The sequence below is a fragment of the Pangasianodon hypophthalmus genome, chromosome 15, assembly GCF_027358585.1.
Source record: "Pangasianodon hypophthalmus isolate fPanHyp1 chromosome 15, fPanHyp1.pri, whole genome shotgun sequence".
In the NCBI taxonomy this organism is placed as follows: Eukaryota; Metazoa; Chordata; class Actinopteri; order Siluriformes; family Pangasiidae; genus Pangasianodon; species Pangasianodon hypophthalmus.
This window is the reverse complement of record NC_069724.1, coordinates 586,919-610,004: the sequence shown is the minus strand read 5'-3', so window position 1 is coordinate 610,004 and position 23,086 is coordinate 586,919. Positions and strand designations below refer to the sequence as shown.

Sequence of the window (23,086 nt, the reverse complement as noted above, 5' to 3'; positions counted from 1 at the left end):
TTCGTCGAGCTTTGGGCTTAAATATGATGGTATCAGAAAACATGGACATTTATCCAGTAGGATAAATGAAGGAATGAAGAATGGAGTGTTTGTGAGCGATGACGTTTGGATAAATTTCATGATTTCTGTAAATGTGCTCCTCCAGTGTGTGAATCTGTGAGCAGATAAAGATGCTTTTAGGGTTTAATGACTCTTTACTACTTAAAGTAGCTTGTCGGTGCTGCTGACACGAGCGATATTGCCTAGCATAGTTTTTATCTTTATTTCTGGCAGCAGCAGTATGTCATAATTTGACTTATCTCGGAATTTAGACCTCTCAACATTTTATCAGAAAATACTGAAATCTCAAAATCTGATTTAATTTTCAAGTATTAGCTCAGATTTTTTCACTTCGGATACGATAACCTAATTCAGTAACTAACAGTGATGCTGTTCAACTCAGTACACACCACCTGCTATTCCTGATAAAAAAAAACATTTTCTGTTTTTGATGTTCAATATTTTGACATAAATCCATTTTTTTAAACCTGAATCACGCATCATACAAATGTGCATTGTGCTGTTCCAATCCGATCACACAGTGGCTCAGTGTTTTATATTAATAATGACAGAAAAAAGACTTATGGATGGAAATGGCACTATAATGAACAGCAGATTCAATTGAAATTTATTTTTTCTTAAAACAACTTGACTGAAATATTTTGTTAATATCTACTCAGTGATGCAGCTCTTCATTACTACAGAAGAATATCAGACGTTCTTCTCCATGAAACTTTCTGGTAAAATCAGGATTTGATTTCAGTCTGAAAGTGAAGTGAAAAGTTGCTCTTCTTATTCTGAAAGAAACGTGGTAAACAAATATGCAGTTGATTCTCAGTATTGATTTTTAATAAGGAAAACCTGAACATCATGATCTCAATTCCTGGTATGTTTTAACATCTTATGAATATTAAGACTCCCAAAATTAAATTAGATTTTTTTTTTTTACGTAAAAAGAGCAATAGTGGTACCAAAATTAAGTTAGTAAGCTAGAGTACAAAATAGAATTATTTACATGAACATTATACCTTATCAATTGTCCATTATTTACAATGTTAATACACTCCAGGAGAACACACATCTCAGCTGAGAGATCTCATCATAAATAAGAGTGGCTTTATATCTGACTAGCGCTGAATTCACATTATTTTACATTTTACTCTTTAACATACCTGCTGAGAAAAGTGAGAGGAAGAGGAAGACAGCTTGAGCATTTCTTAAATTGCTTCCTTAAATACAAAAGAGTGCAAGTAGAGAAACTAATTCCTCAACAATGTTTTTTTTTCTTTCCAAGATTAATCAGTTTCTCTTAGTAGTTCTAAACATATCACACAGGAAAATCTGAAGATGGAAGACAGGATATTCCCAATGCTCCAGCCTGCAAAGAAGCAGTAAGAATTTTCCATCATTTTCCATAAACAAGGCTGATGCAGGAAACTCCAGGAGTTGTGGTGATGAGTCTCTCAGTAAAAGTTCCTGGAGAAACAGTAAAATGGTCCCAATTTTTTTTCTCCCTCTCTCTTTTTTTTTTTTTTTAGTAGCGGCAGTGCTTTTTGGTAGCCAAGTACTCTCAGCCCACACACACACACACACACACACACACACACACACACACACACACACACACACACACAATCAGCCATTTGGGGTTCTCCTCACTTCAGCTGCAGGAGCTCGTCACCTTCTGGTCCACAGCTACACAAATTCCACGTAGTTCTCAGGAATTAACCCCGTTCGCCCATCCAGCGTGCCCTCTAACCAGCCCGGTTCCCTCGATGGATGAACTAAAAAAGGTTAAAGATGACCATAAACACAGTGATTCTCATTTTATTTATCAGCTCTATTTTAATCTTATCTAGATCTTTCGTTCTGATGTACATTTAAATAAGATCCTTCATGTTTTCATGTTTTATCATCATCTTATCTGCACTGGCATGTGCTTCATGTCCAGACTAAATTTCCTCTACGGTTGAGTCGACACACTACTAAAAAAAATCTACTAACTGTTGTAGCAGGTTTTAAAGTAGCCTAAAGTTATAACTTTAATCTTTATACCTTTATACAATGAAAAAATACGGACATTAACAGTTTCCCTGCTTCTCGATCGTGAATGTAGAACTTTGGATCGTGTTTTTGATTGGCTAGCGATGCCAAAATATGTCACTCTGTGCGACAAAGTTTTGAACTACATTTACATTTACGGCATTTGGCAGATGCCCTTATCCAGAGCGACTTACATTCATCTCTTTTGCTTTTTTTGTTTTTTTTTGTTTTTATTCAACTGAGCAGTTGAGGGTTAAGGGCCTTGCTGAAGGGCCCAGCATTGGTAGCTTGGTGGTGCTGGGGATTGAACTCATGACCTTCCAATCAGTAGTCCAACATCTTAACCACTGAGCTACCACTGTGAACTACCATCACTTACAACGTAGCTTACGCTACACTAGTTTTAAACTCCTATTAGTATGTGGTTTAGGATCGACTTCACATCTTAACTTATAACTGAACCTGCATTCTGCTGACCTTTAAGTGACATCCTGCTAAAGCTAGTAGTAACACATGATGTTTATGACGACACAGATTTCCCCCCGACTCTACACTGGCGTCCAGAGTGACCCTACACTGAATAAAACGATCACGAGCAGCCTCCTATATCATGTCTCTGAGAGAGGAAGGACGTATTTGCTTTGCTGACAGGATGAAAGAAGGGTGAGATGTTTATTAGATCAATAAGCTGTGAGCACATAAACTGTAATGAACTGGGTTTTGTAATAATGTGGACTGAGAGTCCCTTGTGCTCATGGGAACTCACCGTTCTCAAATATTGTCCCTGCGATGAAGGAGAGCTCAGAGTCATGCTCGGCTTTGCAGGCGTACAACGCACGAGCCTTACGCAGAGGGGGACTGTGGGCAGAGAGTGGAAAAAAGATGTTAAATGACTTCCTGGCAGCACACTGTTCATGGTTCTCAGGAGCCACCATGACCATTTTCCATAATAACTTGAGTTTGGAGTCATGAGAATATGAGCATCTTATAAACCTCCATGAAGATAAGCAGGAAAGTCGCCACACAATATTAGTTCGTAATATTTGTGTTTTGCCTTTTAACACGCATTGTTAGGTTTGGGCTGAAAGTGTGAGGGGGTTTAATCGTCCATAAAACACTGCAGAAAAACCTCAGGACACACCTGAGTGGAGAAGATTCGCTGGAAGTACAGGAGGTCGACTGAGGACTGGAGGGAGCAGAGAACATCGGCCAGGAAGGAGAGCGTGGTGAGGTGGAACTGGGCGAAGCTGGGCTGTGACACACACACACATATATACATACATTCATACACACATCTCTGAGTGAGTGGTGCATGAACTTACATGTTAATAGAAACTGTAGAAAGAGGCTCTATCAGGCTTTGTTAGCACCTCGATTTGTGGATAAATATACACAGCTGAAGCACAGCACATGCACAAACAAAAAGATGCCAACTACTCAAGAGGAGCTTTTTATACCCACTCACCAGCCACTTAAGAACTTAGAAACACCTGCTCTTTCATGCAATTATCCAATCAGCCAATCATGTAACAGCAGCCTAATGCATAAACCCATGCAGATGCAGGTGAAGAGCTTCAGTTAATGTTCACATCAACCATCAGAACGGGGAAAAAATCTCAGAGACTTTGACTGTGGCATGGTTGTTGGTTTGAGTATTTTAGAAACTGCTGATCTCCTGCTGGGATTTTCACACAAAACAGTCTTCAGAGTTTACACAGAGTGGTGCGAAAAACAAAAAACATCCAGTGAGCGTCAGTTCTGCGAGCGGAAACGCCGTGTTGATGAGAGAGAGTCAGAGGAGAACAGACAGAGCTGACAGTAAGTCTATGCTAACTCAAATAACCACTCTTTATATCCGTAATGAGCAGAAGAGCATCTCAGAATGTACAACACCTCGAACCTTGAGGTGGAGGGACCACAGCAGCAGAAGACCACATCGAGTTCCTCTCCTGTCAGCCAAGAACCGGAATCTGAGGCTCTCTGAGTGTTGTTACATCCCTTTATGCGCACAGTTTACCATTTTATCACAGCTACTTCCTGCATGATAATGCATCACGTCACAAACCACAAGTCATCTCAAAAAGTTCAGGGTCCTTCAGTGGCTTCCCCAGTCACCAGATCTGAATCCATTCCAGGTTGAAACGAGACACACATCAAGTCAGACCTGACCTGAAGCCTTGTTTTGAGATTCAATTTACTATTTTCTGTTTATAAAAATGAAAAGCTAGTACTGTAGCATTGCTCAATGTTCTCCTGTTAAGTTACATCTCATAATATACACTGAATGTCGTATCCACAGTTTGTCTAATGAAATGTGCCACAATGCATTCTTACCTTGTTGATATACTGCTTCCTCGAGTTCTTGGAATTTGACTAGAATAGACAAAGAACAGTTTGTGAAGACTTTATTGCTCATACATGGTATATATGCCATAAAAGGAAAAAAATATACTGTATATAGGTTCTCTTGTATCTAAATCAGATAACATTATGTATATACTATATGGGCAGAAGTATGCAGACACACCTCCTAATGACTGAGTTCAGGTGTTTCAGCCACACCCAGTGCTAGCAGGTCAATAAAATCCAGCGCTTATCTATACAATCTCCATAGACAGACTCTGGCAGTAGAATGGGACGTACTGAAGAGCTCAGTGACTTTAAAGGTAGAACCGTCATAGGATGCCACCTTTACCACAAGTCAGTCTGCTAGATCAACTGTAAGTGCTATTATTGTGAAATAAGGAGCAACAAAAACTCAGCCACGAAGCAGCAGACCCCGCAAACTCACAGAGCGGGGCTGCCGAGTGCTGAAGCGTATAGTGTGTTAAAATCGCCTCTGGAAACAACATCAGCACAAGAACTGCATCAGGAGCTTTGTGAAATGGGTTTCGTGGCCGCGCAGCTGCACACAAGCCTAAGATCACTATGCACAATGCCAAGTGTGAGCTGGAGTGGTGTAAAGCACAGACACTGGACTCTGGAGCAGTGGAAAATGTTCTCCGGAGTGATGAATCACGCTTCACTACCTGGCAGTCTGATGGATGAACCTGGGTTTGGTGGATGCCAGGAGAACGCTATCTACTGGAACACAGAGAGCCTGCAGTAAAGTGCGGTGGAGGAGGATAATGATCTGCGGCTGTTTTTCAGGGTTTGGGCTCCAGTGAAGGAGAATGTTAATGCTACAGGATATAAGACATGTTAGACAATTGTATGTAAGATTGTGGCAAGAGTTTGGGGAAGAGCACTTTCCTGTTCCAGCATGACAACGCGCCTGTGCACAAAGCGAGCTCCATGAAGACATGGTGTGTGAAGGTTGGAGTGGAAGAACTCGAGTGTCCTGCACAGAGCCCTGACCTTACTCAACCCCACTGAACACCTTTGGGATGAACTGGAACTGGAGACTCCTTACCCAACATCAGAGCCTGTTCTCACTAATGCTCTTGTAGCTGAATGAACACAAATCCCCACAGCCACGCTCCAACATCTAGTGGAAAGCTTCCCAGAAGAGTGGAGCTCATTATAACAGCGAAGGGCAGAGCAACTCCATAGGATTTGGAATGGGATGTCCAATAAGTTCAAATAAGTGTGATGGTCAGGTGTCCACATACTTTTGGCCATATAGTGTAATATCATTAATGAGAAGGTTGCTGATCTGCATGCACACACTGTCATTTTTTATCCCAGAAGTTAACACCAGGTTTGAAGAAGTCCAGTGATTTTCATTTACGCAATGAATGTCGAGTCCAGGGTCGTGGACATAATGACAGACTTTATTGCAGCCACCTCTGTTTTTCTCCATTACTACAGATATATATACACAAACTGGCAATAATCCAGCTGAAGGTTGCCATGACGATCTCATTACCACATAAAGCAAATTGTAATTCATAGCTCTGGATCCTAAGCTTCATAAGTGCTTCATTTCAGCGATTATTGGAAATTTTACACAACCCTTAAACAGAAATATCATCACCAGAAGCGCACATTGTGGATTTGTATAAATATGACACTGTAGTTATTAAGCACTGTGTAGTCATATAATGTTCAGCTTGTGTGTAACTGATTGTTCTAGTGTTTATATCGCTCGTATTCACACCCTTACACTTTCCTCAGCATCAGGCTCTCACTCTCTTCTCCTCCGACGCTTATGTAATTCAACTGATTGCATTATGTCAATCAAATTTATATCTTTTCTGAGATTATACCTAACCTTTCACAAGATTAACAGTTATCTCCATCCTTGAGCTGTTATCACACAAGTTATATTTGATATTAAAATGATCTCATAATCATTGCATTAAAAGCTTTATAATTGTAATTAATCATTACACATGGAATTATTCACTTTATTTGCACTTGATAATACGATAGCTAAATTTAGTAAACTGTACTAGGCCAAAATGTATGTAATTATAAACTGAGGACTGTTTTTTAAAGCATATCCCATAGTTTCCATAATCTTGAGCTTTGGTGTCTTTTTTAAACCTGATACCTGCAGCGCTAAGGTTTGTCTGGCTTGCAGACAGGAAGAAAGAATCAGGGAGAAGACAGAAAGGTGCAGTGCCTTGACCCTGTCCTAGATCCTGATTAACAACGCTGCATATGATGAGAGAGGGACAGAAATTTCAGATGGTTTTCCAAGAAAATATCTGAGGGTTGAGTCATGGGAAGAGTAAAATGAACTCAGAACAACACCAAGACTGAAGCAAAAAAAAAAAAAAAAAAAAAAACATTGCTCACAGGAAATTGAGAGAATTAGATGGATGTGTTGGATACTGCAATTTCTGCTCCGGTATCAAAACCTCAAAACACCCAGCTGCTGAAAACACTCATCACCTAACAAACCTGCTTGTGGTCTGCTGAAAAAACACCCTTATCACTGATGACACTGACTCTGATAATGTAAACAGGTATGCATTAAAATAATTTGGCTTATTTTCACCTGAATAATCCATTCACGTTCACTGAACTGACCTGAACGCTGTCTCTAGGCAACAGCACACACACTGTGTTTCTCCTGGACAGTGAAAAACATCCCTTTACTCTGTCAAAATTCAGCAATTAGAGATTTTAATGCACCTGATGCTTTTCTAATGAGTGCTGTAAGCACTACAGCAACCTTTTGGCTGTTTACAGCTTGCTCTCTTCGAAAAACAAAAAAATCTAAAAATTAGACTCCTGCAAGCTCACGACAGCCCTAAAGCACAAAAACATCAAGCTACATCCCATGGTCATGTCTTTCTCCTTCATTAACAACTGAAAATGAAGAGTGCTCACAATGATGCTCACCAAAAACTCAATACCAACCCCACAGAGAGAGAGACACACACAGAGAGACAGAAAGAGACTGACAGACAAGACTGAGAGACACAGAGTGAGACAGAGGGAGACAAAGAGACCAAGAGAAAGAGACAGAAAGAAAGAGATAGAGAAAGACAGAGAAAGAGACACAGAGAGACAGACAGAGAGAGAGGGAGAGGGACAAAGATATACAGACAGACAGAGAAACAGACAGAAAGAGAGAAACACACAGAGAGAGAGAGAGACAGAGGGAGAGAGAGACAGACAGAAAGAGAGAAACACACAGAGAGAGAGAGAGACAGAGAGAGACAGAGGGAGAGAGAGACAGACAGAAAGAGAGAAACATACAGAGGGAGAGAGAGACAGAGAGACAGACAGAAAGAGAGAAACACAGAGAGAGAGAGAGAGAGAGACAGAGAGAGACAGAGGGAGAGAGAGACAGACAGAAAGAGAGAAACACACAGAGAGAGAGAGAGACAGAGAGAGACAGAGGGAGAGAGAGACAGACAGAAAGAGAGAAACATACAGAGGGAGAGAGAGACAGAGAGACAGACAGAAAGAGAGAAACACAGAGAGAGAGAGAGAGAGAGAGACAGAGAGAGACAGAGGGAGAGAGAGACAGAGAGACAGAATGCCTAATTTGGCCTCAGCTCTCTCTTCAGATGACGTTAAATCGGTGGCAGAAATAAACATTTGTCTGTGCTACGTCTACATGATAAATAAAATGAATCAAGCCTTGCATGATCTTGCTTTAATTCTGCATGCAGTGGATAAATCATTCCTTCCCATTCCAAAAATGTATATTCAGAAGAAGTACTTAAGAACAGGTAACTACAGGTAACAGGATGTTTGCTGCTATTAAAGAACAGTTTGATTATTGGAAATATTTCATCATCAAAGGTGAAGCGTCTTGGATTCCCAGGAAAAAGTAAACGTTTTCAGATCAGAGGAACTCAGCGTTTAGTCGATCGCATACATTAAGTGAAGTGAAGCGTAAAACGTAGATATGAACCGTAATATTCTACTGAAATAGCTCAATTCCTATTAAGAAGTTAACTTTGGCTGTTAGCATAACAATGTTAGCTAATGTTAGCATAGTCTGACTAGCAAGAATCACTACAAGATATGTTTTGTAAAAACAATAATAATAATAATAATAATAATAATAATGATGATGTCACTGATAACGGTGGCTCCCGGGTTCAAGCCTGAACTCAAGTTACTGAAAGTCCTGTGCTGTGTCTTTGCGTGTGTGGGTGTCCAGGAGGTGGGGTCAGACCTGATCCAGCTCCTCCTCCCTGGGTGGAGACGACTAAGTGTGTTTCTTGTTCTGTGTTTTAGAGCATCTCATGAGATAGTGGTTAGGTTTATATTAGGAACTGGATCAGATCCAGCTCCACATCCACCACCTAACACACATCCCTGCCCGTTTTCAATCTTCATTAACAGCACAGGGTCATGAGCAGGTCTCTCATCAGCAGCTTACATCCTGCATGAGGTCGAGTCGGCTGTGTGTGTGTGAGTGTGTGTGTGTGTGTGTGTGTGTGTGTGTACTCACTGTGAATTGGTCCGGCTCTGACGTGCCTGAAGAAGGCCATCTTGTTCTCCATCTCCGCTGCTGAGGTTAATATATTTGTTCCAGTTATGAGTGCTGTTGCAGTTGAGTGACGAAAGCGCTGGCTGTGGTTCAGAGTTTAGGTGCACGCTGTCCCTCTTATCTACCGCTGCTGTTGATAAAGAATCCATCAACAACAACAGATCTGATAACCGGTCAGATTAAATAGGGGAAGTTCTGAAATGTCAGTGCCTGATTTAAGTGACTATACACTCAATATTTTATTTGATCTTCTCTTCGAAGAATAAATAGAAATCTCACTTATAGGGAACAAAAGAAAATATAAGACTTAAGTGTAGAGTTCAAAGGGCTACAGGATCCCTGAGGATGTCCATAAATAAGGTTTATAGCACTAACAATGCTATAAAGGGATATTCAATGGCAAATAGTGATGAGAACAAGAGGATTAATCCTCAAATGTCCTCACCTCGGTCTTTCTCGGAGTGTGTAGGAGTGTGGAAGAGTGTGAGCGGTCTCTCACTGCAGGATGGAGCTTTGCTCTCCGTGCTTCTCCTCCTGTAGACGCTGGTCTGAGAGCTGCTTTGTTGTGCTTCAGGAACTGGTGTCTCTTTGAAGATCTGTGATGGAAATAAAACCATGAGGTCAACGAGTCTGAGTAAATATTTTCCCCATAGCACAGTAGCGGGTCACCATTGTCTGACAGTCAATAGACACATCGCTTTTGTTTGGCCGTGAAAGAAAGAATGAGATGATGCTAAAATAAATGTCAAAAAACATTTGAGTTCACTGAGATCAGTTTCTCTACTAAACATTGAAAATTATTTGTGATTTTTGTATTTTTTCCCCCAGAGCCATTGTAGTACTACACTAGCAATAAAATCCACCAAGTGTATACTTGAGCCCTGCAATTTAATAAATTCTTAAAAATAAATTCAGATTATATACACAAGCATGTGTTCTGGGCACATAAAATACTGAAATAAATGTAAAAAATTAAAGACTGAATAGAGAATTCTAATAACATCTAACGATGCCAATTTCCAAAACACTAAAGTAATTTTAAAAAAAATGTAATTTAATTCTCATGTTCTGTTCATCATTTAGCATCGAATGCTGCTTTGGTTCAGGCCATTACTGCAAGTAGTGTTCATTTTAAAGCAAGTAGGCCCAAAAATATTTTAATCTCTATTATATAAACAATGTAAATAGAAATAGACAAAGTAACCCTTTTACATGCTCGAGGATTCTCCTGATACTGTACACATGAACGAGTGCAAATAAGGAACGGAGAAAAACAAAAACACAACAAAAAAACCTGACCTGGACCTGAACTCTGTGGTATGAATATGATCTTTACAGAAATATGACAAGATAATTTGAGCCATGCACATAATGTAATGATTTAATGTTAGAGAAATTGTGTGTGTGTGTGTGTGTGTGTGCTCTACAAAATGAAATGGTTAATTTCTTACATGAACACAAGAGATAAACGTAAGAGATAAGAGTAAGAGATAAACGGGACAAAATGAAAAAAATGGCACTGTACCTGATAAAATTCATTACACTGTGTTCATTACAGTGTAAAAATGAAAAGCCAAGTAAAAAAAACTATTCAGAAAGTTTGTCAAGGCCCAAGGCAGCTATTTGTATACATGTTCTTGTGCAGTTCTTATACTTTGATATTCATCTTCATCTTTTGTCCAGCATTAGCTTGATGAAGAATGACTGGACTCACAACTTTAAGACCACTGCCCTGATTTCAAACACAATGTCATAAACATCAACCAAATAATGAGAGAGTTTAGTTCATTGTTTAAGGAGATAAAATCAGCTCTGTTGTCATTTCTGTGTTGCTTAGAGAAGCTCAGTTTGTTCAATAGTGGCATTTCCTGTTGGTACTATGCCAGAAGCCCGGCTATAGCACAACTGGAGAGTTAAAAAATAAAAAAAATCACCACAATCTAACGACCACATGTTAATTAAAACTTTATTTTTCTGTTCTCTCTCCAGCATCACTGATCTACAGGGTCCAAAAATGTGCTATGGAGTCAGTTTAATGCACACTGATCCTGCTAATTAAAGATAATAGGATTGTTTTCACACAGCTGTCATCTGTCTCCACTTCACTCTGTTGTAAAAGAACATTCCACATTTGCCTCCTTTAGCTCTGACTTTTCTGACACACCCTGCCTTCTGCTGCTCACGGAAAATAAAGCCAGCAGAATTCCAGCTTGGAATTTGAGTATAAAAGCTCAAATACATTTGCACTAGCTGTCTTGTGTATATATTTGCTTTAGTGCCATCCACGGGCCTGTGAGGACACATGAGCAGAGCAAACAGGGCAAAATCACCCTCTGCTTATCAGGCCAAGGTTCAGTCATGTGACCGGCGGGTCAGGTTACTGTCGTGAGGCAGTCATGTGGAAACAGATTGCCTGGGCTTTAGCGTTACCTGCCACAGCTAACACAAACCTCTTTAAACAGGTACGAGCTAGATCTGAACTGCTGGGTTTGTCTTTTAGCCCCTTCATGAGTCATTATCCACTTTATTCACGTTTCTGTGTCAGTGGAGGGAAAGGGGCATTCATGTCGTAAACACTTAATGCTGCACACAAGAGCTTTCCAAAAGACAAAAAATACTGATTATTTATAAAATTCGAGACATCATGAACTGTGCACTTACTGAAAGCCATGAGTCATGATGTCATGAAGTGTTATTTTTTTAGAATTACATTTTAAGGTGTTACACTCTGCTTTGTGTCCACTGTTAGAAGTTACAGGAAGTATTTGAGAAAACGTTCGAATACTCACACGTTCATGGTTCTCAATCAGGATCTCCACCACAATATTCTGGAACTTGATGTCCATAATTGCAGCCACGGTCTCCTCCTGTGGTCGGAGCAGGGTGGGCCCGAACACTACGCCCAGATTGGCCACCGTCATCAGATTCTGCTGGTGGTGACTCGCCACACTGCACAAAGACCGGCGTTACTTTACAACTACATAACTGCTTTTAATTTAGTCATTTCTTCCACTGACTGAACAATGTCCTGCACATGAAGCTAATTTTAGTTGCAAATAAGTTTTATTTCCTTATTCCTCATACTGCGGGTCCCTGGAGGACTAGTGGTTAGGCCACAGCGCTCTCACCGCTGCGGCCCGGGTTCGATTCCCGGCCTGGGACCCAACCCCAGCCACGGGGGCTGTGTGCAACAGTGCGCTCTCGGAGCAGGTCCCAAGTTCGGATAAAACTGGGGAGGGTTGCGTCGTGTCAGGAGGGGCATCTGGTGTAAAAACTGTGCCGAATGAAATATGCGGACCAATGATCTGCTGTGGGGACCGCTAACGGGAGCAGCCGAAAGAGGAACAACAAAAATGTATTTCTCATGCTGTGGTAAAGTAAGAGTGTTTGTTTGCATTTCAGATTTGCCCTAGCAGAGAGTATCTATGTAGCCTGTTATGGAGCAAAACGTGGATAGCAACATTAAAGCCTTAATGTTGTCTTAGCTGGGATTTGACTCCGTATGTTGACGTATTTCCTTCTGAAACAGGAAGCCAGAATATCATCATGTTGAAGTACTTGACTGATTTACACAACAGCCAATAGCGTTCAAGATACGCCACATCCCTGACCAATCTAAACAAACCTGACAGCGAGCTGCTACTGTAGAGCAAGACACACCTCCAGGGGGGTGGGGCATATATGGTTCTAGAGAGCATTTAATTGGATATATATTGGATGAATATTTGAACAAATATGAATCATCAAAAATAGTTTGATAATATTAGTTTTCCTGGAAGTGACAAACTATAAAATTAAAACAAGATGATCTCCAAAACTATTTTTTGTTTTTTTCAGCGTCGTATCAGTGTGTGGAACACTAAGGGACGGGACACAAGTCTCCGAAACACTGATTTTTAATTAGCATTTTATGGAACAAAAGTATGTAGTTCACTAGTATCACTACAGTATTGCAGGTTCATGTGTGGTCTCTGCTATAAACATTGTGCAGATCCAAAAATGGGACAATGGAACCCTGGGAAAAGCACAAACTGCTAAAAAAATTTTTTAAAAGTTCCTTTGAGTTTTAGTTCCGCTAAAAAACCATTTGATCTATAATTCTTTTTTTGGTTTGTTTGTTTTCTGTGGAGTTAAATTACAGAAATGATTTATTTCTGTAAAGCTGCTTTGTGACACTGTCCATTGTTAAAAGCGCTATACAAATAAAACTGAATTGAAGTGAATTAAACCTGTGCAACCTACTTCGCCAAGTGCTTCATGAGCAGCTCCAGCATCTGGTGGTTCTTCTCTGGAAGACGGTGCACGATGCTGTGGATCTCCTGAACACGTGCCTCCGGATTATCCAGTTCTGATGCGGAATAGAGAAAGAATGAGTGTGGAAAGAACAGAGGGCAGGAAGTATGAGGAGGAAGGGAGCGTTAAGAGGAAATCACAGACTGAGAGACAAGCAAGAGCAAGGTTTTCACGCATTCTTCTATCTTCAGCATCAGTAAACGCGTTTTAATCATCTCTCACCCAGGAGCCGGAGCTGTAATCAGAGTTATTCAGTACAGAAGCTCTCCTGCTTGCCAGAAGTGGGATTCTTAGAAACACAATCCGACTGACAGAGGAACTGCATTTAAAGCTGAATTATATCAGTCAAGCACCTTCAAGAACAATCGGCTCACAACAACTCCACAAGCACTGATCATTTTTTTGTGACATGACAGATTTTACAGAAAATTTATGAAAAGTTCACTTTCAAATGCAATACAACTGCTATGCTGGTAGTTTGTTACAAAACCCGTAGATCATGATGTAGATACAGTCTCCAGACGTCCTGATGATTTTGGGCTCATTTTGTTACTGAAAGATGCACAGACAAGCTTTAACCTCCTGACAGAGGCAGCCAGGCTTTGGGCTAAAACATCTTCACATTTCTCCCTGGGTCTCAGGTGCTCTTCCTTGCATGTAGCTCTTTTTCACTAAACTAGTCGATGGTGTGTATTTCCAAATCATTCGATTTTGGTCTCATCTGACCTCAGATGAAAGTTTCAAACTGTTTCTTATTACGGTTTTCATTGTGTGTCATTGTGGTTTTTGTATTTTATGTTTATATTTAAGCTCATGTATTCCAGTGCACACCTGTACATGCACACACACACACACACACACACACACACACACGACTTGATAGCCTCATGTGATCCTCTCTGATAACTATGCTTTCTTTCTCCAAGTGTGAGCTCAGCTTCCGTCACACTCCACACCCTTAAACAACATCCACATTAAAACGTGTGAATGAAACTCCCATGTGTGTGCATGTGTGAATGTGTGTGTGTGTGAATGTGTATATTCGCATTTGTCCATATTCATACGTGTGCCATGTGAGCCATTTTTGTCCCATTTTCCTAAACCCATAACACACAGACTCAGCACCTCTAGGGAGCTAAAGCTGTAGTGACACTTCCTACTGCGACGAGACAATAAATAAGTCACGTCTTTTTCTCTCCTAAAGGTCATGAGCCAAATCTGGCACGTCCACCTGGATCCTCTCCTGTAGAGCACAGAGGTGATGAGAAGAATAGACTTTCTTATAAAGAGAGACAGAGAACAAAATGGGATCAGAACATGATGCAATGTTGGTGCGCACACGAGATGGTCGAGGTGTGAAGTGTCGGTTATATCGGGGGCTTGAGGAGTTAAATATAGAGCAGACGTTTGGCAGAAGTGGGATGTAGAGCAATGGTGCAGATCACACACACACACACACACACACACACACACAGGCATGCTCAGATATTTTTGTCTTGTTTGTATGAAGTCTTTTGAAGTTTTTTGAACAACCTGACTCCAGATGCTCTTCTCCTCTCACGCACACATGCAAAACTCTTTCTCACACAGACATTCCAAACTCCACTCGCAACTCACAACTTGCTCTCTGTCTCTGTCTCTCTCTCTCTTTCTCTCTCTCTCTCTCTCTCTCTCTCTCTCAGATAACATACAGGCTCCAGGTGGCACTAAGCCCGTTTTTACATAACTATGAGAGGGAGGGGAAGAAAGAAAGAAAAAGGAATGAGGAGTGAAAGGAAGAAGTCGTGGCCTCGTGAAAAGTTCATATGAGGACAAGATCCTCACATCACCCCGAGGCAGGAATGAAAGAGAGGAGGAGAGAATGAGAAAGTGCGAGAGAGAGAGAGAGAGAGAGAGAGAGTGAGAGAAAATAAGTATGAAATGAATTTGACGAAGTGACATGACAATGTGGAAACAGGACACCAGAAGAGGACACAAAGAAAATCATTAGAGGATTAGAGAGAAAATGGACAGTGAGAGATAGACGACAAAACATCTGTAAACAGCAGCTGATACAGTGAAGGGCGCGGTGTAAAAATTCACTTCCTGTTCCCTGTGGGACGACAGATTCTGGACTTCCTGGTTTTCCTGAGCAGAACTGGGTCACATTAAGACCGACTGAGAAATCTGCTTTATGTGAATACAGACTGAGGAAATTCAGCCTGTAAACTCACAGTAAGACTGGCCTGAACACTACTACAGCTTTTCCAAATGAATACCTGAACATTCATTCTCAAAACCACCCTTAAACACAATAATATTCTCATAATTTCATAATTAAATACCATTTTTAACTATGTTTGTTACTGTGGTTCAACAAAAAATCATTGACATTCCACATTTGTGTTTTCCGCTCCTCTTGTCAACAACTTAGTAATAAATTAATAGTTATATAAAGTATGATCAGTAGTGGTTATAAACTGCACATAAAAAGTATAAACGCACATGATTCAGGTCACATGACAGTCATTCACAGAACTTTCTCCAAACTGGCTCTCAATCTCTACACATAATGCACTGCATGGGATGGAGAAAGCGTTATTTTAGCACGTCTGTGGTGCAGTTATAGGACCGAAGGAGGAAGTAGGACGGTAAAGATGCAGCTTTCCAAATACAAAATGACAAATACCAGTGTAAATAGAGAGAGAGAGAGAGAGAGAGAGAGAGAGAGAAAGGGAAGGAAACAAAAGCAAAGGAAATGAAAAGAAAATAAAGGAACCAAAAGGAAAGGAAAGGGACCACAAGGAAAGGAAACGAAATGAAAGGAAAGCAAAAAAATGAACCAAAAAGAAAAGAAAGGAAAGGATTAATCCTGCACTCACTGGCAGCTTTGATGAAGCTTCTTTGGTACTGGTAGGTCATCAGTGGTGCTGGTAGCATCCTGCAGCAGAGAGAGGACAGAATAAAATAAATGGACAGAAAGAGAGAGATGAGAAGAGACACAGTGAAAGATACAGCAGATAATTGGAGAGCTTTTAAAGTCAAAGATAACACACTCAGCACCTCACACACAGAGAACAAGCACAACACACACACACACACACACACACACACACAGTCAGTGTGTGCTGCACCCTGGCGTACCTGAGATAGTGCTTGATGGCGCTGGTGATGGTCTTGATCTCCCACTCAGAGCTCTCCAGTTCTACATCAGCACATGTTTTAGGATCTGATGAGTAAGATGACATTCTGTTGTTATTCTGTTATGTACGTGACGTGTCATGTGGACGAGTTTGTCACAGTCAACACTGAATGCACTTCCGGAACATGGAAATATAATAATATTGATAAATAACCGCCCTCTTCACTGTCAGAACTGTCACACTGTCTATGTGAGAAATGCAACCAGCTTTGTCTTGATAAAGGCTCAAAGTGTCATTTAAAAACGCACAAAGATTCACTTTTTACACAGTTATTAATTTACTTTCCTTTTAGAGATTTATTTTTTACCATAAGACTACAAAAAAATCATTTGCTCATTTGCATAACCGTGAGCCCACACACGCTTGATAAGTGTTTTTTAGATTAAGTGTTTACTGTTACAAAAGAAGTGTGTTACACCGGAGCGCCATCAGGTGTTTGTTAACGCCTACAATCCAGGACTTTTAGAAGCTAATCACCAATTTGCCAAATAAAGATCAAGTGAATTTGCTTTAAGTTGCTTCCTGGTCAAATTTGGGTTTTTTTTGTTTGTTTCTTTCTAGTTTAAGCTCTTGTTTTAGCTTGGATTTTTGGTTGATGCAGAATCATCAACCTGATTAACACCATGCGAAACTTTAACATTAACCCCTGCTCTCGAAACCGCAAACAGCTAAACAGACTACAGTACCCATGATCCTCAGCCAAACACCATGACACACCGTCACAGGACTCTCAGCTGCTCCTAGTGAAGTCCTGCTCTGGATGCTCTTCTGTGACATTACTACGTCTTTCCCTGTTGTTTGCCTAATTCGGGGTTTGGACCTCGCTTTGTGTTCACCTTTTGTCTGTTTAGTCTCACAGCTCCTGTCTGTTCGCCTGACTCTCTGTCTGATTGTTTGCCTGGAATTTTTTTTCATTAAAAAACAAACACCTGCACCTGCGTTCTTCTGTCTGACAAAATGTTCAGGGTGTAGTCAGATACACAAACAGCGTGGATTCCTTTAGACAGTCAGGAGACACAATAGAGGGAATTCATCTTTATTAGAACGCTATTACAGCTCTACAACATCTTTTTTCTGCAGATAATATGAAACTGCAATAATATATAAATAAAAAAATAAATAGCTATTTTACATTTTTATCCAGTTGAGGCATTGTTCTTTAGAAATGATTATTTCTAGCGTGTTCATTATTAATCTTAATAATCATTTGAATCTCACCCAGGAACACAGCTCTCAAGCGCTGTAGATCGCGAGGTGAGATTTGGGTTTGTTTTGGTGAACAAATTTTGTTCATTTTCACCTCCGTCTTGTAGAAGGAATCCATTTCTAACAGTGATCTTTTTTCTGATGTTTCAGACTGTGATTTGCAACACTATGCAGACTTTTTGTGTCATGAAGAAGAAGAATTAAAAGCCTGATTGTAGTCCAACTCTCACTTTATCCCATGTGATAAAAAAGGGGGAATAAGGGCTCACACTGATGTTTTGCTACTCAGCTTTTGTCTGGCTAGAGCGGCTGTACGCTAATAGCTGAACATCGGTCAGTGGCGTCTTACCCATGGCGAGACTCAGCAGCTTTTGCACTCTTGAGTTGACGCCGACTATTCTGTACAACCCCTGCTCATCGATACCTGACAACATCAAGACACAGCATTAGACACAAATACACACAAACTCACTAATACAGTGTTTCCCAGATCTGAAATATACTCTGCTGAAATTATGCACTTGGGTTTTGTACATATTTTTTACAGATATTTTAAATATACTGGATATTAAATAGGGCTGAATGATGTAATGAATTTTTTTTATCGTTATCGCGATGAGAAATTTACATGAAACACCTCATCAGGGTTTTTGAATTAAATTAATAAATTTACTGACGGTAACAAAAGGCAGAGAGCCGAGTTATAGACTCGTAATTTCTTCTCTATGCTATTTTCCTGCAAGCCCGAGTATCACCTACGTGTGGGAAGCACTGTAATGTGTTTTTAACGTAGCTAATGCTGGAGCAGGACACACAAGTGAGGCCATGAAGAAGTCGTACCTCTCGTCTCTATGGCGTAGATGAACTTCTTGATGATGTTGAAGCCGATCACATCTAGCTGGGCCACTGAGGCGAGGCGAGAAAGATCAGAACAACAAATAGAGATGCTTTGATTGGTTTTATAAGTTATTAGTGTATGTGTGTGCAAAAAAAACCATCCAACTGTAATGGCAGGTGAACTAGGAGTTTTATTTCTATAAAACTTACTGGCTTCGTTCTGGCTGTCTCGATTCAAGTTGTACACCTGCAACAGAAAAGAAATTTGCATCCACAGAAACATACTATAAAAAATGACGTCACCAAGCAACAGCAAACAAACCCTGCATCTGAGTACAGAGCTTATTAAAAAACCACACCTATCACAAATAATCTGTAGTACTAGATAAGATTACCTCATTGTAAATGTGCAGTCTCTAAGCAAATACCTTTTCAAACACATAATCAGACTAAAAGCCTGGAGGTTTAGCTGGTGAGCAGCAGATGCTTGCATGTCTCAAATCAGTCCTTTTCACCTTTTATGGGTCCTTCAAAGTGGTTTTAGATCTTTAGTTAGATCTAGAATCATTCTAAAATGTAAAGTGTGGACACGAATGTGCAAAACATGCTGAGACTGGAGGAAGCAAGACTGTTTTTGCCTGAAAAACCTCCTTTTGAATTCATACAGGAGACATATGAGGACAAGCACTTATAGGAAAACACAATACAGTGGTGGATTTTTTTTTATTTGTGGCACTGTTTTGTCGCTCTTATGAGAATTGGTGGCTTCATGAAATCTGCAACGTACCAGGATATTTTAGCCCAAGAGAGGTTGCCTCTGCCAGGAGGTGAAGACTTGGCCTTAGGTAGATCTTTTAACAAAATAACGACCCCAAATCAACAGAGAAATGGTTGCAGTGCAGGTTTGTAATCAGTTAATAAAGCAGCTTATAGAATATTCTATAACCTTGTTATTACAGATATTACAGGAAGACACTCAGTGCTGTTATTCTCTCCACGGGAAGATTCACTTAATAATAATTGTGAGAGTTCTGATCATTTAAAAACCTGTTTTACATTTTTATAGCATTAATTATTATTACATGTTTGAAAATAATGAAAATACTGTTAACTAAAACAATGATATGCAAAATGCTAAGGCCAATTTGCCAAGTTATTTATTATACTTGATTTTCAAGAAGGGTGCCAATACTTCTGGAGTTGTTTATGTAAGGAATAATGCCAGGGTGGTGTGATACAGCCTGAACCTGAAATGGATTATTTTCACACACAATCCAATCCAAAGTGTGTTATTCTTTTAAAACCACAGAGATTTTTCTAATGATTACCGTTTTTCATTTATTAATGAACGACACATCGTGCTTTTTTAACTGTTTATAGTTGCATTTAATGTTGTGGAACATCTCCGAGACAAGTTATTTCCTGTTCTCTCTATAAACAGTCATTTCCTCACCAGCCTCTCTCTGTTCTCTCTCTTGAAGTTAATAAGCAAAAAATCGCAGCTTGTCACGTTACCGAGAAACCGCAAAGAAGCGTAAACTCCTCTGTCCTGAAGATGTCGAGAATGTAAAGTTACGGCTTTAACTCTGACTGTTATTTATTATCCAGATGGAACGTTATCAAGTCCCTGTGAATGAGCTGTAACAGTAGAAGTGACAACGCATTAGAACGAGCGCATTAATATAAACCTGTGACTGATGTTACAGCTGGAACTACTGTCAGAGCTGCAGCTAGAAAATTAATCAACTCCTTCTGATTCAAGAATTTCACTACCATGCAGTGGCATATATTTACGTATCAGACAAATAAATGATGTGGTTTGACACGTCACATGATGCTGAGGCAGAGGAATGTAGCCATGGGATGTGGAGAGAGAAATGAACGTACCGGCTCTCTCCCATCCATAGCCTCCATCCACAACCTTCGGTCCTCTTCTGAGAGAGCCTGCATGGTTATCATCACTCCAGGCCTGTAACACACACACACACACACACACACACACACACACTGCTATGTACACAAGCACATATATCTCCTTTCTTGTATTCATTCTTCCACGTTCAGTGAAGTTCCACCCACTGCACTGTCTTTCATCCTGAAGCTCTAATTCCACTGCACTGCTGCCATAACTCTTATTCCACAAAGCTGCAAAGGCAGAATCACTAATCTTCAGCTGCCGTCCACCTAACAGAGCTATGACACAGTGTTTATGTGTGTGTGTGTGTGTGTGTGTGTTTGCCTGTATGTGCATACATAATGCAAAATATAGCTGCAAGCAGCGACTGGCGGGCCCAAGCACCAAGGAAGCAGCAGTGTCTGTTTCATGAGCGAGTATGGCCATGTGGATTTTATTACGAACGTACACGTGAGCTTTGGGCCACATTGCTTGATGCACTGTGGAATTATGTAACACTTCCTGTTTGTTAATGTTAATCACATCACCACACAAAAAGGAAGGGAAGGATCACCTTTTGAGATGTCTTGATATCATGCTGATTAAATTTGTTATGAAACTGATGAACTCTCTAGGAGGAGGAGGAAAAAGTTTTGCTCTCTGATAATAAATCACTAATGATAAACATACTTGTGAAGTTTACACAACATCGCATGATCTCTCTCTCTCGCGCTCTCTCTCTCTCTCTCTCTCTCTCTCGTCCATCCTGTCGTTCTCTCTTCCTCTCTTTCATTGTCCATCTTTAGAAAAGCAACCACAATCGAGATCAACATCTCCGCAGAGATGTCAATATCAGAGGGTGCATTTATTTCCAGGTCAGTGAAAGTGTCGAGGTAATTCTACATCAGATAACATCAAACCATTTTTGAAATTTCGAATACATGTACATTACATAACACACACTTCAACTAAATGTGCAGCTTCGTCCTCAGCTCCTCCACCCACTACAGGCCACACAATGGCGAGTTCCTCACGCTTCCTCTCTGCTCTCATTTACAGTCGCGTGACGAGCCAAAGCAATTAGCTGTGTATTGGCACTGTGTGTGTCAGTCTGTGTGTTTAACATCTCTGCCAAGTCTGCTGTGCTAAATCCAGGGTGTGTGTTCTTCTGTGGACTGCAGCGTCATCCGGTGGCGCTTACGAAGAACTGCAACTTACCGATCCACGGCCTCCACGTCGAAGCAGAATCTCTTCTCAATGGAGTCTGTTTTCCTTCGGATGCAGGACTTCAGGATGAAATTCTCCTCCTCTCCCTAAAATAAATATTATAAGGATGTTTACAAGGATTCAGATTCTCAGTAAGGCTTACTAATGATGAAGACGGTAAGTAATCAGTGAGTCAGCTGCAAATGAGTTCAAAAGTAATCAGTGTTCGTTTTAATGAGAGCATAACTGTGTCTTAATGAGTAAAAAGGAACAGAGTGAAAACAATGACATACTCTTAGTCATTCCCTTAGCTCGCACAATAAAACACACACACACACACACACACACATTGAAGTCCACTAAAAGGCCATGAATTCTTTTAGTCTTTCTCACACAGAACAGTAGGAGGCAAATGGAAAAGCCCTGTCATCTCTACACTTGCAGCAGTTCTTTGCCTATTTCCATCCATCTTGTGCTCAGGAAGCCCTCTAATCCTCGCTCTTTAGCTCTGTATATGCAGCAGCCCATAATCCCAGATGAAGTGGGACAGGTGAAGTGCACTACATACCGGTACAGACTACAAACAGACAATCAGAGCTTGGAGAAAATAAAAAAAGACTTGAAAACACTACTTGAGAGCTGAAAAGATGAGAGCTCTGACTGTGCTCATACACGATCAAAAGTGTGTAAATCCATAGGGCTGGCATAACCTACAAGCTCACCTGTGTACTGTATTATTTACATGCTGTATCTTTGATCACATGTTGATTAATAACAATACTGATTAAATGTAATAATGCAAAATATAATATCAGTTAAATACACGTTATTATCTTCACCAAAGGATTTATGGCACAAATGCATAAATATCGCCCTAGCAGTGCATCTCTTTAAATGAGATCTCTTAAAGGAACATCTATCTATATTATCTACCTAAATATTCTAGCTAAATATTATCTGCTGCATCTGTAGCAGTCTATGGGCTGTTGTTGACTTCTGGAAAATGTGGATTCAAAGCTATATGAATTAGGATTGTTAATAAAGGCAATGAAAGAATGTCTAGCTAAAGCTGTTTCTAATATAGTTTTTTTCAATGTTTTGTTGTGTCCATGCACCATCAGGATAAGACAAGGCACTTCCTGTGTTTATTTCCCGTAAGACACGCCTCAAAAAGATCCGATTAGACTTCGAAGCCCTTGTAAGCTATCCACTGTCACTTACTGCTGTGCTTAGTTAAGAAAACGAAGAGCATTTAATAACAGTAAATGTTATATATTTAAATATATTTTAAAAACTCTTTAGCAATGTCTGATGTATTATGATGTGTATGAGCTGATTGGGGAATGTGAGCGATTAGGGATTGTTTAGTTGTGTACGCTTGTACGAGAACACAGCCAGGCAGAATTTCTGTCTTTCTAAAGTTTTAATGACCCACTCTTGGCTCGGGAGAGGGAACACGATGCCAGGCCCTGCTTCCAGCCTGCT

At 40.3% G+C, this 23,086-nt stretch overlaps 1 protein-coding gene across 5 annotated transcripts in view; it reads right to left on the bottom strand.

Moving 5' to 3' along the window:
- Window positions 1–646: 646 nt before the first annotated feature.
- Window positions 647–23,086, bottom strand: part of LOC113541518 (rho GTPase-activating protein 26) — a 62,012-nt gene continuing 39,572 nt past the window's right edge. Inside the window, exons 10-25 of one of the 5 annotated variants that reach the window (XM_026938521.3) lie at window positions 21,614–21,708; window positions 20,389–20,470; window positions 18,712–18,748; window positions 18,505–18,570; window positions 18,014–18,088; window positions 16,400–16,484; window positions 16,138–16,196; window positions 13,226–13,331; window positions 11,773–11,932; window positions 9,429–9,579; window positions 8,945–9,113; window positions 4,417–4,455; window positions 3,224–3,334; window positions 2,849–2,940; window positions 1,699–1,823; window positions 647–836 (exon numbers count right to left, since the gene is read on the bottom strand). In XM_026938521.3, the coding sequence (XP_026794322.1) occupies window positions 1,735–1,823; window positions 2,849–2,940; window positions 3,224–3,334; window positions 4,417–4,455; window positions 8,945–9,113; window positions 9,429–9,579; window positions 11,773–11,932; window positions 13,226–13,331; window positions 16,138–16,196; window positions 16,400–16,484; window positions 18,014–18,088; window positions 18,505–18,570; window positions 18,712–18,748; window positions 20,389–20,470; window positions 21,614–21,708 (1,416 nt within the window). In that variant the 3' untranslated portion in view covers window positions 647–836; window positions 1,699–1,734. Of the gene's footprint in view, window positions 837–861; window positions 1,824–2,848; window positions 2,941–3,223; window positions 3,335–4,416; window positions 4,456–8,944; window positions 9,114–9,428; window positions 9,580–11,772; window positions 11,933–13,225; window positions 13,332–16,137; window positions 16,197–16,399; window positions 16,485–18,013; window positions 18,089–18,504; window positions 18,571–18,711; window positions 18,749–20,388; window positions 20,471–21,613; window positions 21,709–23,086 lie in introns of those variants that run through there. The other 4 variants (XM_026938522.3, XM_026938523.3, XM_026938520.3 and 1 more) reach the window with 4 other exon arrangements.